Source organism: Aplysia californica, unplaced genomic scaffold (genome assembly GCF_000002075.1).
Source record: "Aplysia californica isolate F4 #8 unplaced genomic scaffold, AplCal3.0 scaffold00494, whole genome shotgun sequence".
Taxonomy (NCBI): domain Eukaryota; kingdom Metazoa; phylum Mollusca; class Gastropoda; order Aplysiida; family Aplysiidae; genus Aplysia; species Aplysia californica.
Window position 1 is genome coordinate 450,152 of NW_004797764.1, and position 15,000 is coordinate 465,151.

The 15,000-nt window shown below is 40.3% G+C and overlaps 2 protein-coding genes across 3 annotated transcripts in view; one reads left to right on the forward strand and one right to left on the reverse strand.

Annotated features, from left to right (window-relative positions):
- Positions 1 to 7,530, forward strand: part of C-APL-B (spermatozoon-associated kinase) — a 22,862-nt gene extending 15,332 nt beyond the window's left edge. The window contains 8 exon segments of one of the 2 annotated variants that reach the window (NM_001204545.1): positions 615 to 717; positions 719 to 738; positions 741 to 771; positions 1,971 to 2,092; positions 2,715 to 2,800; positions 5,820 to 5,870; positions 5,872 to 5,890; positions 5,893 to 6,210. In NM_001204545.1, coding sequence (NP_001191474.1) covers positions 615 to 717; positions 719 to 738; positions 741 to 771; positions 1,971 to 2,092; positions 2,715 to 2,800; positions 5,820 to 5,870; positions 5,872 to 5,890; positions 5,893 to 5,964 — 504 coding nt within the window. In that variant the 3' untranslated portion in view covers positions 5,965 to 6,210. 2 annotated transcript variants of the gene reach the window in all.
- Positions 7,531 to 10,437: 2,907 nt separating this feature from the next.
- The window catches only part of LOC101863836 (2-(3-amino-3-carboxypropyl)histidine synthase subunit 2), a 10,769-nt gene continuing 6,206 nt past the window's right edge, over positions 10,438 to 15,000 (reverse strand). The window contains exons 5-7 of the mRNA XM_005105825.3: positions 14,327 to 15,000; positions 13,030 to 13,215; positions 10,438 to 10,682 (exon numbers count right to left, since the gene is read on the reverse strand). The exon at positions 14,327 to 15,000 is cut by the window's right edge and continues 49 nt beyond it. Coding sequence (XP_005105882.1) covers positions 10,558 to 10,682; positions 13,030 to 13,215; positions 14,327 to 15,000 — 985 coding nt within the window. The 3' untranslated portion in view covers positions 10,438 to 10,557. The remainder of the gene's footprint in view (positions 10,683 to 13,029; positions 13,216 to 14,326) is intronic.

Consider the following 15,000-nt stretch of genomic DNA (forward strand, 5'->3'; position numbering starts at 1 on the left):
CACCCCCTCACCTCCTTTGACCCCTCCTTTGGGTTCCAGGTTCTTTCTGTAGCCTTTCTACTGCTACTTCTTGCCTGCTTCTCACTGCTGTCTTTCAGCCACACCCCTGATCTTCCGGTAGGAAAGATCTACACCTAGCCTTCTCGGACAAGGGCGAAAAAATCTCGGAGGGCCAGAGTGCAATTTGCGCACGTTAAAGATCACTTGGTGGTCTAAAATCAATAAGAGTAAGCTTCGGCCGCAACCCAGGCAATACTTAAAATTTCCTACCAACGGAAAAAGTTTAATGTGCCCCTTGCGCTCATAATATGACCTTATGCAGTTGCGAGCGCCGTAAAACACTTACCTAAAAAACAAAGAAAGAAAATCCGCCATTAATATTAAATCATGTGTGCGCTATCACTAGATCTACCACCATTATCACTACCACAACCACCACTACCATCACTACTACCACCACCACTACTACCACCACCACTTCCACTAAACAACTACCACCACTACACCATCACCACTACCACCACCACTACTACCACCACTACCACTTCCACTATACCACCACCACCTCCACCATTACCACTACACCACCACCACCACCACTACACCATCACCAGGTGACGGACTTTGGCTTTGCCAAGCGTGTTCAAGGTCACACTTGGACTTTGTGCGGAACTCCCCAATACCTGGCCCCTGAGATGATCCTCAACCGTAGCTACGGCAAGTCAGTGGACTACTGGGGGCTGGGCATCCTTATCTACGAACTCAACGCAGGCGAGTAATTGCAAAGATCGTACATAATAAGATAGTTCACTCATCTTTTTGAGCCAATCTAAAAAAATGTCCTCAAAATTCGGTGGCGCCCTCTTCGAAAAAAGTGCGGACTTTGCGAACAGAGCTACCCTACTTGTGTGAAAAAAAAGTGAAACTAACAAACTGTGCTTTTCCTTCGTCTTCTGGAGAAATGAAAGAGAACTTCAAAACAAAGACTGCAGGCGGGTGGTTGGCGGGTGCTCTGGTGTGGTTTGCATCTTCTTTCCTATCATACATCTATCCTCCTTATCTCTCCTCCTTCTTTTTTGTGTTTGTTACTCTCTTGTAACGCCTCTAATCTTCGGCACTTATATGACCTTATTGTGTTGCAAGTGCCGTAAAAACTCTTACTATAACTAACTAAAAGACTGCAGCGCCATCTGAACCAAATGCGCGGACTTCAGGGGACACTTTTTTGGCTGAGTGAACTATCTTGTTTTGTACGATCTTTGGTAGTAGTGCCAGTACTAGTAGGGTTAGGGTTCATCATCTTCCACTATTTGTAGTTTTGCTGTTATTGTTGTTTTTGTTTTGTTCTCGGTTGTTGTTTTTTTCAATTCCCGTCCTATTAGTAATTTGACACCTCCCGCCCTCCCCCCCCCCCCAAAAAAAGGGGGGGGGGGGAGAATAAGAAAGTTTCGCTACTGCTCCCCTCTTAAGCAAAATACTTTGTTTGTTTGTATGTTGTCATTTACGTTTTAGAGGATGTTGGGAAGTTAAAAGAAATATTGTGTTCTAGCTGAGCTCATAAATAATTATATTTGAGTCTTAGCAACACAGACGAGCATCAACGCTCATGTGTGCCAAATTTCCTTTGATTTCTTTCCCTCCCTCTTTCAATTTGTACCTTACTCTAGTTCTAACGACTGAACTAACATCGTCAATTTTTACCCTACTCTAGTCTAAACGACTGGACTAACAGTGTTCCACCTTTATCAAAGAAACAGAAAATAGGGCCTGTACATAAAAAAAAAACCCCAAAAAAACCAAAGAAGATAATGACCTTTCCGGATTCCAACCTTGAACTCCCTCAAAACAGGGTATCTTGGTAAAACATGTAGGCCTACATGAATAAAACATACTGCTCTTCAGCGACCGGCAAGCGCGGCAATGCCTCCGGAAGCCTACGTCATCCAGTTTTCTCTTGTTCGTTTCATCAGGGTTCGTCCCGTTTGACCACAAAGTTCCATTGAAACTGTACGAGTTGATAGTGGAATGCCGCCTAACATTCCCATCTTTCTTCAAGCCGACGCTGCGAGACTTGCTGACCAACATTATTCAGGTATCCTCAGGAAGGAATGGGGAGCAAGGTTTCTTGGGTAGATGAAGTAAAGTATGATCTTTCAGTGTTGCCCTCTCGATCTTTTGTGCCACCCCCATGATTTTTTTTCAATCTATAAAAATGCAAATTGTACACACTTTCTACCTCTGGGTGGTTGGTGTGTGCTCTGGTGTGGTTTGCTTCTTCTTTCCTATGAAACATCTATCGTCCTTCTCTCCCCTCCTTCTTTTTGTATTTGTTTCTCTCTTGTAACACCTCTAATCTTCGGCACTTATATAACCTTATTGTGTTGCAAGTGAGGTAAAACTACTTACTAAAACTAAACTAAACCAGAATAAAATGTCGTAGTATAGTTTTATTACTAGTAAGAATATGTAACAAATTATTATGTTTGCACATTCTCCTTTTTTACAACCCTTCCACACTAATGGGACACATTTCAACCAGTGAATCAAAACAATGGTAGATCCACATGTTGTACAGTGTAAGCAGATGTACTGAAATTACGCTAAGCATCAATACATCTTGGTGGTACTATTAAACAGGCATTGCGCATTACGAGGCTAATTTTGCGTGATGAAGAAATGTATTAATTTAAATTGACGTTGGCCTGTTTTGAAAGGTAGACGTGACGAGGCGCTTCGGTAACCTCAGAAATGGGGCACTGGACATCATCAACCACCCGTGGTTCAAGGACACAGACTTCAGGTAGGCAAACCACGTAGGCCTACATCATGTACGGTACCTACAACGTTCGTCCTCTAGTTTCTGGAACTTGCTGCTTCAGTAGTACCCGTGTACGATTGTTTCAGAAACAAAAAAGTACATCGACAAGATAATGGTCATTTAAAAGTAAAGTAAAGTTGTTCCCGCATCCGATCCGGACATTGTGGATTTCCTTGCTAGTAAGACAACTTCCTGGGCTTTCGGCACATTGTAGTAGGGTAATGGCCATTTACTGCAGCGGAAAAGGCAAGATAGATAGACAGTATAATACAAAGTAATGTAAAGTTGTACTCGCATCCGATCCGGACATTGGAGATAGCCTTGTTAGTGAGACAACATCCTGGGCCTTTGGCATGTTGTGGTAGGGTGGTCAGTTCCTTTTCACGCCGCGTTTACTTCCCCAACTCAAAGTCAGGTACCCATATAACTGCTGGGTGAGCAGGAGGGGACGAAAAAAATCCGTGTCCAAACAGAGGCTCAATCGAACCCGGACTTTCCGCTTCGGAGACGAGCTCACTAACCGCTCCGCCACTGTACCCTCTCTGTATAATACAGCATGTACAAATAGAGGGAAGCGAAGAAACAGAACCCGTCAGTGTCTCTCTCAGCGTAGTGGTAATAAAATTGATGCATTTTCAATTATTGAAAAAAGTGGTCATTGTAAGACCATACGGATACGACGTCCTTATACTTCTAACGCTACAAGTCTATAATATAATACATGTATTGCAGTCGACTCCCCTTGTATTGAACTCGCTTGAGTTGATCTTCAATTTAGTTGATTTTTTTTTCGGGTCCCAGCACCTCTTTTTCTTTTCAGATCCTAACACTAACAGTCAAGTTGAACTTCGGATGAGGTGAAGGGGGCTCTCATGGCCTAGAGGTTAAGGTGTTGGCCTCTCATTCAAAGGTCCCGGGTTCGAATCCGGGTAGCCACCGAAACAAATTTTTCTCTAAAATTTTCTCCTTTCACCTCCTTTCCTGCTCTCTAGCAATGTTCTGTCGCCTGTTTTCGTCTCCTCTTTCCGAACCCACCCCCTCACCTCCTTTGCCCCCTCCTCTGGGCTCCAGACTCTTTCTGCAGCCTTTCTACTACGACTCCTTCGCTCCTTCTTAATCTTACTGCTGTCTTTCAGCCTCACTCCTAATCTTCTGGTTGGAAAGATCTACACCTCACCTTCTCGGACAAGGGCAAAAAATCTTGGAGAGCTCGTGTGCAAGTTGAGCACGTTAAAGATCCCTTGGTAGTCTAAAATCGATAAGAGTAGGCTTCGGCCGCCACCCTGGCAAAATTCAAAATTTCCAACCAACTGAAGAAAATTTAGTGTCCCGCGCGCTCATATGACCTTATACAGTTCTGAGTGCCGTAAAACACTCACAAAAAAGGATGAGTTGATCTTTTTTCACTCCCCGGACGACATGAACTCATCCGTTGTCGACTGCAGTTGGGAGGTGGGACCTCCGAATTTAATATCCATTTCCCACAGAACCACTACCAAAAAAAGCGGAAAAAAAGACGTACGCTGAAATATTATGTGCTTGTATGAGCATGATCGTGTTCATACGCCATGTATCGTGCGTACATAGTTTCCTCAGTTGAAAGACATTTTCTTTTCCACTTTCAACATTGTTGTGTATTCCTTTAATTAAATGAAAATGAAAACGCTGAGCTTGGCACATGCTCATCGGGTAGGCCTACATAATTTATAACTGAGTGATGTCATCAATGTGTACGACGTGGATGTCTAGGTAAGTTTTGTGGGATTGTCTTTACTCATTGTGTACTAGAGAGAGAGAGAGAGAGAGAGAGAGAGAGAGAGAGAGAGAGAGAGAGAGAGAGAGTGAGGAAGAGAGAGAGAGAGAGAGGGGGGGGGGAGAGGGTTGAGAGAAAGAGGATTACTACCAGCTGTGCGCTGCATAAAATATGTTCTTTGTACAGCGCATTGGGCACTTCTTTGAGGAAACGCGCTATATAGATGCAATTTATTATTACTATTATTATTATTATTATTATTATTATTATTATTATTACATGTACATGTTCTAAAAGTTAACTTTTATTCTGAGAGGCCCTTTGAATCTTGTGTTATCCTAAAGGCGGTAAGTGACTCACAGTAGTTAAAGTGGTAAACGTTCACGACACATCCACGTACAGTTTCTCCACTTTTTTAAATTTTAGTTTTTTGGTAAGTGTTTCGGGGCGTCCGCAACTGCATAAGGTCATATGAGCGGGCGGGACACATTAAACTTTTTAAGTTGGTAGGAAATGTTGAATTTTGCCCGGGTGGCGGCCGAAGCCTACCCTTATCGATTTAAGATCACCAAGGGATCTTTAACGTGCACAGCTTGCACACAGGACCTCCGAGATTTTTCGCCCTTGTCCGAGAAGGCTAGGAGTAGATCTTTCCTACCAGAAAATTGCGGGTGTGGCTGAAAGACAGCTGTAAGAAGGAGTCAAGGAGTATCATCAATATCATGCTCATAACTGTGCCTGAACTGCAACAGGGAACTGCTGCCTTTCCTGTCCTAATCCTTGCTACATGTATCGTCATTTTTCCTCTACTTCTTTTCCATATTTGTCAAACTCCTGTGACCCGCTATTTCCGGCCTGCCTTGATAATTGAAGCAGACTTTATGCTGTTGAAGCTAGAGAGGTGAACAGAGTAAGCCTGATTCCCTGTAAGGACTTCTGTGTTGACATCCAGCCCTTGACGCTCATATGACCTTATGCAGTTGCAAGCGCCGTAAAACCTCTACTAAAACATAAGCACCTGCAGGGTACACCTGTAGTGTAACCAAATGCCTTGGGCATAGGGCTAACAGTTATGGTAGGCGACATCAGAGAGAGAGAGATGGATTTTCCTGTCAGCAGACCAAAAAAGAAAAAAACCCAACCTAACTACATTACATAACAACAAAAACATTTCTCTTGGATTTCTCTTGCGAGCAATAACAATACTGCTCCCTCTCCCCCACCTCCTTTTTCATCTCCACCCCCCAGAAAAATTCTTATGAAAGCTGAGAAAGCTCCATGGGTTCCAAACCTGAAAGGGCCAATGGATTCATCAAACTTTGACAAATGGACAGAGGAGTCGATATCAATCTCAAAGCACGACAAGTACCCAGACGAGTTTTCAAACTTCTGAAAATGAATCTGTGTACTGTAAGGTCCCTGCTCAAAGCCAAAGATCGTACTTAACAAGATAGTTCACTCAGCCAAAAAAGTGTCCCCGGAAGTCCGCGCTTTGGTTCAGATGGCGCCGCAGTCTTTCGTTTCTCCAGAAGAATAGGAACAGCGCAGTTTGTTAGTTCACTCACAGAATTCTATACCTATGTGTAGAAATCTGTGGTTTCACTAGAGACCTAGCTCTGGTTTCACTGTTAGTGTTTTTCACACAAGTAAGATAGATTTCTAACTCTTATCCATAAGTCCGCGCTTTTTCAAAGAGGGCGCCACCCAATTTTGTGTTGAGGACACTTATTTTTACTTCTCAAAGAGAGGAGTGAACTATCTAGTTATTCACAATCTTTGTCAAAGCACAGGGTCCTGTCTCGTGATGCAAGACACATGTATGACGGTTGTTCACTTGTTCTTGTTCACTAACCTACAAGCTATTCAATCTGGACACATTCAACAACTAAGAATAGCAAATGAAAAGAGTTCAATTCTACTCAACGACAAATTTACTGTTTTATCCACCCTCTTAAATTGACTAATCCTAGCGAAATGAATTGTGATTGAACAGCTTGCAGGATGAAAGTTCACACTTGGTCATAAACGACATGTAGCTACAACAGCAGAGCATAATCCTCGCAGATCAATTAATGTAAAAAAAACCTCCTGTCAACCACTACGGAAGACATGTTAAGCACTGTAGCTATGTTTACAATTACAATAAATGTTTCTCACGTAATGTTGTTCACGTCAAGGTTCATTTCCTAATTTTTCAACTCACTGACAATCATATTCTTTAGCACACACAAGGTTGATTCCTTTTACACAAATATCACGAGTTTATTTTATCTACCATTAAGCCACTTATTTTATACCTAATGTGTTCTCTGTGGCTGCTGAAAAGATTGCTCATTTATTGATTGTTTTGTAATTGGTTCCTCATGCAAATCCAAAAATGTTCTTTATTTTCTTTCATCTAAACATCTTTGCACCTCTTATTTTTTTTTTATGAATTGTGCGCTCATTTAATGTATTATTATGCTTCACTTGTGTTTCATACATATATTGAAATGACTTTTTTTTTCAAGCATTCCTAAGCTTTAATCTTATTGCTAAAGGATCTACACGTATTACCTATCTGAAAAACAAAGCTGTACTACTGTCATTTGAAACCAATTTTTCAAAACAGACCTGCTACTAGAGGACACACATTGAGCATGAGCTCATCACAGACAAAACTAAGGACAAAGTGCTATGATTACAATTTTCTAGAGGGAAGCGACCCCCCCCCCCCTCAAATAAAAAAAGAAATCCTTCAAGAACAATACACGTATTTCTATCATTTTATTTGTAAGTCTTCCAGCAGTATTGAAAGAAGCATATCTGTGTTTTACGTATAAAAATATGACTTCTCTTTGTCTTTCCTTCCTCTTGATAAATGCATTCAAAGATACGGTCTTGGTTTTAACCCTATCTGTACGTCATGTTTTACTATCGTATCCATATGACGCGGGGAACTCTGTGCCCCCACTTTCCAAAAGAGGAAATTTACTTTTTAATCCGACCCGTATGCTTTGCACAGCAGTCTGTCAAAACGATTTTTTGAGAAACACTGAAAGTTTCAAAGAGATCTTCGCACTAGAAATATTCTAAAATGTGAAGAAAACAACCCCTGGGGTACAAAATGACCCCAGGCGTACGGATAGGGTTTAATGATGACAGGGCCTAAAGTCTTAACGTGCACTTGCTGCCATGACACTTTCTGTCCCAGTCCAATTTGTGTGGAGTATGCGTTGAGTAAAAACTGCCATACTAAGGGTGAAAAATTCTGCCAACTCCCGGAGCACATTATGACAGACCAAAAAGTTGTTTTTAATAAAATCATCATCATTTCAAGCATTGTTTGAGTTATTCTGTTAAACACACATTTCATTTGTATTTCATTGGTTTAGAACTCTTTTTCATAAACTTATCTTACTTTTCTTTTCCTGACACTATGTCACAGTGCGCATCTAAATCCAAACAAACATTCCTCCACATTTTACATCTTACATTCATTAGTACATATGAAATATATGTTAAGGCACTTGATCATAGAGATGGTTTATGAATACTTCAGAATACCAGAGACTTATATCTATTCAGAGTCAATATTCATTTGCTGTTTCTTTGACAAACAAGTCCGTCTGGCAGGTGCGCATGGCATACCTTTAGTTCCATGAGCAATAATATGTGTCGCGACACAGTGGAATCAGGTGCTCATCAATTTTTGGGCATGTGAAGTTATTAGTATCATCTAAAAGCTGAATCATTTGCCTTGCTTCCAATTAAATAAATATCCATTTATATTGAATAGAACTCAAGATATTTGAAATTGAAGGAAGTGATGTTGCCTGATTTTAGTGGTGAAATTAGCAAGAAAATGGCCGCCAAAGTCTGGTAACTCCAAAACCCAAAGAGTCTTTGAAAATTCAAAAATGACATATTTTGTGCCTTTAATCAATGTTTTTCAGTAAAAATTCACATGAAAATGTGCTTTTATATGTACATAAAAGAGATTAAGCTAAACATTAAAAATTCAATAAAAATTTCCAAACTGGCGGAAAATGCCTGTTTCTCCGATTTCGTTATTTTGATGAGCGCCTGATTTCACCACGATGCCTCGCATATTTACAGTGTACTCCACTTCAAAAAACTTAAGATGACCAGACATTGATTTCTCTTTTCTCTTTCTTCATTTAACAAAATAAAAATCAAACATATTGACAACCCAAATTTGAAGTTATGTATTAAGGTCACCTGCTGCTTGTGCATCTGACATCACAGCTGCTAGGTCTAGGCCCACACACTGCACACTTCCCGTTAAAAAAAACGTTGGTGTCGGCTCCTTCCAAGAGCTGGTACTGGAGGTCTGGTGCCAGTACTGACACCTCCTTCGGTAGAACCGGGAGTTCCGGTACTGGGTACCGGTACCTGCCCATCCCTACTGTAAACAGCACATATATATTAAAAATCTCTCTTTGATCTAATTTGTGTGCAGCTTAGAAGAAGGCGGCAACACGCTAAATCTTCACATACATCCCCTTTTCATCAGCTCCTCTCCATTGTCAAATATAAATATATATAGCAATGTAGCATGATGGCATGTGTCCGCCCCACAAGACTTACAACTGGCTGGTTACTGAGGTACATGCCTAAGGCAAACCCGTTGCTATTTCCTCTGAATACTTTTCACCACAGCATCCATTTATCTAACACAAACTTTAATTCCCCCATATAGAGAAATAGTACCAAGATTTCGCTAACATCTTTTAAGAGATCACAAGCACAGGAATATAAAAAAATACAACAAAGATTAGGTTTATATCAAAATGTTCAGACATTTTCTTTTTAATGCTGGTAATTATTTGACAGCGTACAAGAAAAATATTACATTTTCCTTCTCTTATTAAAAGTTCTTAAAAACAAATTCAACAGATTCATATTAGTACCAAGGCTTAAATTCCTTCCAGGAATCCCAGGTTCACATTGACCACAATACCACAGTTATGTCACTTTATACTATATATGCCACTTGAACCAGTGGGTTCCCAAGTTTTCATCATGTGAACGTGGGTGGTTGGCGGGTGCTCTGGTGTGGTTTGCTTCTTCTTTCCTATCAAAAATCTATCGTCCTTATCTCCCCTTCTTCTTTTTTAAGTTTGTTACTCTCTTATAACACCTCTATTCTTCTGGCGCTCATATGACCTTATGCAGTTGCGAGTGCCGTAAAACTTCTATAAAACTAAACTCACATGTACTGTCAAACACAGCACATACATTATACTTATATATAAATACATCGTCACTTAAATTGCAAACTTAGTAACTGCATGATTATTGGATCTTAACATTTAGTCTAAAACTAAATGGTACCATGTACGCTAACCACAATAGTCTTGAAAATTCACTTTAACCAATGAAAATATTTTTTTTTAAAGAAAAAGGCTAGGAAAAAAAAACCCAAGCAAACTGAGCTCTAGAAAACAATTTCTTTTTGTTTGCCTGCAAAAGAATGTACTTGGCAGTTACAAGCTTTAAGATCCACACCGACAGTATAGAATGATTTTTATTCTTTTGTTTCAGTTTTAGTAGAGGTTTTATGGCGCTCACAACTGCATAAGGTCATCTGAGCGCCAAGGGGTGGATGTCAACAGAGAAGTGTTTTCAGGGAATCAGGTTTACTCTGCTCACCTCTCTAGCTTCAACAGCACAAAGTCTGCTTCGACTATCATCAAGGCACCCCGGAAATAGCGGGTCACATACAAAAGAAGTAGAGGAAAATGATGATAGCAAGGATTAGGAGAGAAAAAGCTGCGGTTCAGGAACAGTTATGAGCATGACATTGTCAAATCAGCCCATTTACAATTCTACTATGCATAAGAACAAGTTAATGACCCCCTTTGGGAATGGCCTAAAGACACGTCAGTCAGTGGCACCGCCCCGGGGGGTGTTTAAAAAAATCTTTTTAAAAAATTCTAGACAACAAGAAGCTTGTCACAGACTCTGACTGGTTTCCCTACAGTTACGTCCCTGGTTCGTGTTGGTAGCTGGCAGCAATGCCACTTGTCCCTTCCACAGCTTTAGCAACTGGTGTTTCCCCTAGCTTACGCTCAAGGCCCTGCCAACTCCTATTGATGAGGAACTCACCTGTAACAATAATAATAATAATAATAATAAAAATTTACACTTTTGTTGATCCCAGAAGGGCAATTTGGTTTACAATGGCAAACATACATACATACATAAATATGAATACATAGTATTCATAAATACATGCGCAAATACATACATCATAAATACGAATATTACACCAGAACAGAACAATTTACAACCATGCCATTGTCAGTCGCCACTGTGCAGCGCCCTGTATTTTGAGCTAGGGTTGTCGTGTCCTGCCCAAGGACACACTCCAGTGACCACCCATCTAAATCCCATGTCACCGACACTTGCTTGACATTACTTGAGTCGGAGCTCACTGCTCACTTAGCTACTAGAGCCCCCTAAGACAAAAGTCAGTCTCATATACTACAACAGCAATGTGTGTGCAACACAGCATTTTAACAGTCAGCAACATTTAATCTTATATGCATGGGGGAGCAAAGAATACACCTGCCGTGATACTGCGTGTCGTAAGAGGTGACGAAAGGTGCATTGGTCTGGTCTCCCGAAAAGGGCCTGTTTGCGGAGGGGCAACTACCCAAACCAGTAAAAACAGAAAGTTATAGAAACACAAACACGCCTTATTATTTTTCCATCTTGGGAGACGGAGGAGCTTCTGCATCAGCAGGAACAATGAAGGACAGCGGACAAAGCCGAAAGGACTCTTGTGGGTGTACAGAAAAGTGGGAAGACATGGATTGACATCAAGCGACTATCCCAGGATAGGGAAAGGTGGAAAGTGTTTGTTCGTGGCCTATATCCTGATCCAGGGTGAGAAAGGCAATGATGATGAGGAGTATGCTACCTTTACATTTCTGTGCCCAAACACAAGCCTCATCATGCAGTGTAAATCTGACATTTGACACAAGAGAGCTTGAGTGAGCTGGTCTTGTAGGCTCAGGGGACTTGGGCTTAGTAAAGGTTTAAACTTATAATGAGCCAATATTCTAGTAGATGGTACAGATTTCCCTGCAGTCACAGGACAAGTAATAAAAGTGAGAGTAATGTTATCTGTCATACCAACTGATGATGTAAGAAATATCTTGTTGAGATTTTTAAAATTTTTTCCTGGTTATGCAAACAGAAATAAGGTATGATTAAGAGCAGAGTAAAATACATGGCATAATCAGTAAGTATAGACAAACAGATATGATTTTTTTTTTAAACAAGTGCAAAGCAGCCTGTATCACAGACAAATTATCAAAATACAAGTGCCTCCTTCAGTTCTATAAAGCTACAATGGACAAGACAATCCGCAAACTAAACAGGCTACACATATAGATGGATTATGTATGCGTTACAGGTACACAATTTTGATGGGGTAAATCATCATCATTCATTGTGAAAATTAGATAGAAATAAACAAAAACCTTTGAGCACTCTTAATGTCTGAGCTGCTTAAAGAAATGCAACCTATTCAACAATTGTTAAAATTCTAAGACCAAACTTGGATTTTTTTAAAATATGCCCTTCCTGACATGTTATAACATTTCATGGTATTTTTCCTGGGAGTGAATAACAGAGTATGTGATTAGTAACTACATAAGGGTGATTTTGCAAGTAATAAACAATTTTTTTCTCTATGTAACATCTGAAAATTGCAGCAACATAAAAATCGAGCTAGAGGTTTATAAAGACCTTGTTTGCTACCTCTATTTTTTCTACACTTTTACAATGTAATTATGGTCCATACATTCAAACCTGCATCTTGAGACAAACTTGATCAAGACTAGTGAAAGTGCAACTTACTCAAAAAACTACGGGAGCACAAGCTATATATATATATATATATGGTCGTTTTTAATGACAAACGAGCTAACCCAGATTTTGGAGGTTTCCAGAAATCTTGACCTACACCAAAAGTGGGCATTTCCCTACCTATAGGAGAAGTTTGGTTTCATTGGTGTGTACATTTGTTTGGTTATAGAGGAAACTTTCCTTGTCTTTTAAAGAAACTGAACAAGGGGCAAAAACTATACCTTTGATTTTCTCAAAACAGCATTTTTCGGGATAGCCCCCTTGTGTTTAAAAATAAAAGCGACCATATATAAATGGAAAAATGTATGGTGTAGTGTACAGAGACATCAGGCTCTAAACTGACTATCCAAATAAATGTTTTAGTTTCAGTACTAGTTTTACGGCACTTGCAACACAATAAAGTCATATAAGTGCCGAAGATTAGAGGTGTTACAAGAGAGTAACAAACACAAAAAAGCAGGAGGAGAGATAAGGACAATAGATGTTAGATAGGAAAGAAGGAGCAGACCACACCAGAGCACCCGCCAACCACCTACCTAAATGAATGTAGAGGAAAGAGGCAAACGTAAAAACTCACCAGCATTCTCTGCCACCGATGACACCGCCAGCGCATCAGAGCGGAGAACCATCTCCTTACTGGGAACACTTGAAACTTCTGGCGCAGTTCGGACACCTAGGTATCTGACTTTGTTACTGATGAGGGACACATCAGCTGTACCGTCCTCATCAAATGATTCGCCCGCTTCAACGTACAAAGATCCTCCTAGATAAAGAAGAATTACAATAACCGTAGTCACAGTGAGAAACACTTTTCGTAAAAGTGTCGCCAACACAATTTTGAACTTTTTAGGGGGCAAGCCACTTTAAATTTGTCTTTAAGGTCCAATCTGAGCTGAATGGGATATATCATCCCAGCAGACAGACAGAGATATTCAATAATAACTTTAATAAATGTGAAGTCGTCGAATTCATGTTTTCTGCCTGCGAACTTTACTATGACACCATAGATGATGGTGAAACATTACTTAATTTGACAATATAAGAGATGATGAGATCGGCCCATACCAAATGTATCACGACGTGGTGGAATAAAGCGCTTGTCAATTTTTGGGCATGTGGAGTTATTGGTATTATCTGAAAGCTTATTCACTTGCCTTGCTTTCTATGAAAAGACCACCCAGCTATCTTAAAGAGATATAAAAATATTTGCGATAGAAGGAGGTGGGGGTAGCACGGTTTTAGAGATAAAATTAGCGAGAAAATGGCCACCAAAGTTTGGTAACTTGTAGAGCTTGAGAGTCCTTGAAAACTGAAAATGTACATATTTTTTGCCATTAAGTGACATTTTTTGTTAAATTTACATGGAAATGTGTTTATTTATGGACATAAAAGGTGTGGAGCCAAAAAAAACAACCCATTTTTTAAAAAAATTGCTAAACTGGTGGAAAAATGTCTGTTTCTTTGATTTCCTTATTTTGACGAGCGCCTGATTTCATCACAATCCCTCACAAATGACCAAAGAACAAACTGTCTCCAATACAAGCTTGACTGTCTGCACTTAGGTCACAATCAGTATAGGGGTAATGAAATCAATCAGTCATCATAAAGCACTTATTCTGTTTGAAAATACTCCACAATACCATTTGGGATTTTCTTCCAAATATTTTGTTTCTTTTGCCCTTCCATACCGAACTGTGGTGCTCATAAGTATGATTGAATGAAATTCATCTCTCTCGTCATTATTAATCTACATTCTCTTCATAGGTAACGAGTGTAGAATATGGCACTTCATCATCATTACCTTTCTCACCCTGGATCAGGATATAGGCCACGACCAAACACTTTCCACCTTTCCCTAAGAATATTGTACTTACCGGGCAGTAGTTCCTGAAAATCGGAACTGTACGCTCCAGTCCATTCCCGCGCTTTGTTCAATGCAAACTCCACTTCCAAAGGAGTCACCACGGGTCTGTAAAAATCCGACAAGTCCAATAAACTGCTTTCAGGACATGCCACGAGGACATAAACATCAACTTCAGCAAAGTTCGCCAGTTTGGCTGGGTTCAGTTTTCCCACCACAAAGGTGTAGCTCTTCTTCCCTGCGGCCTTAAACAACGATTTCACATGGTCCATAACCTCTTTGTATTTCGCAATTCCTAAAGTCCCCGCCACAATACCAACTATGCTAGCATCCTTCACTCTTTCTATCAAATAGTACCGCTTCATAAGAGCTTTATTGACTTGCAAAGTCTCTCTCTGACAGCACAGTGTAGAGGGATTATACGTATAAAATTGGCACTTGTTGAAAGTCATCATTAAATTTATCAGTGTGGCACAGCTTGGATCCCCGATGAATATCATGGAATAGTCCTCTATCTTGTCGCCATCGGGCAGTGTTATTTTCCGTCCACATGCACACATCACTGATTTGCTTGAATCAACAACAGATGGCAGACAAGCCTCAGACGCATCAACATCTTTCTGTAAAGGTCCTGCACTTTCTGCCAGAACTGCCGTAGATTTTAAACCTTTAGGTATCCTCAATTCA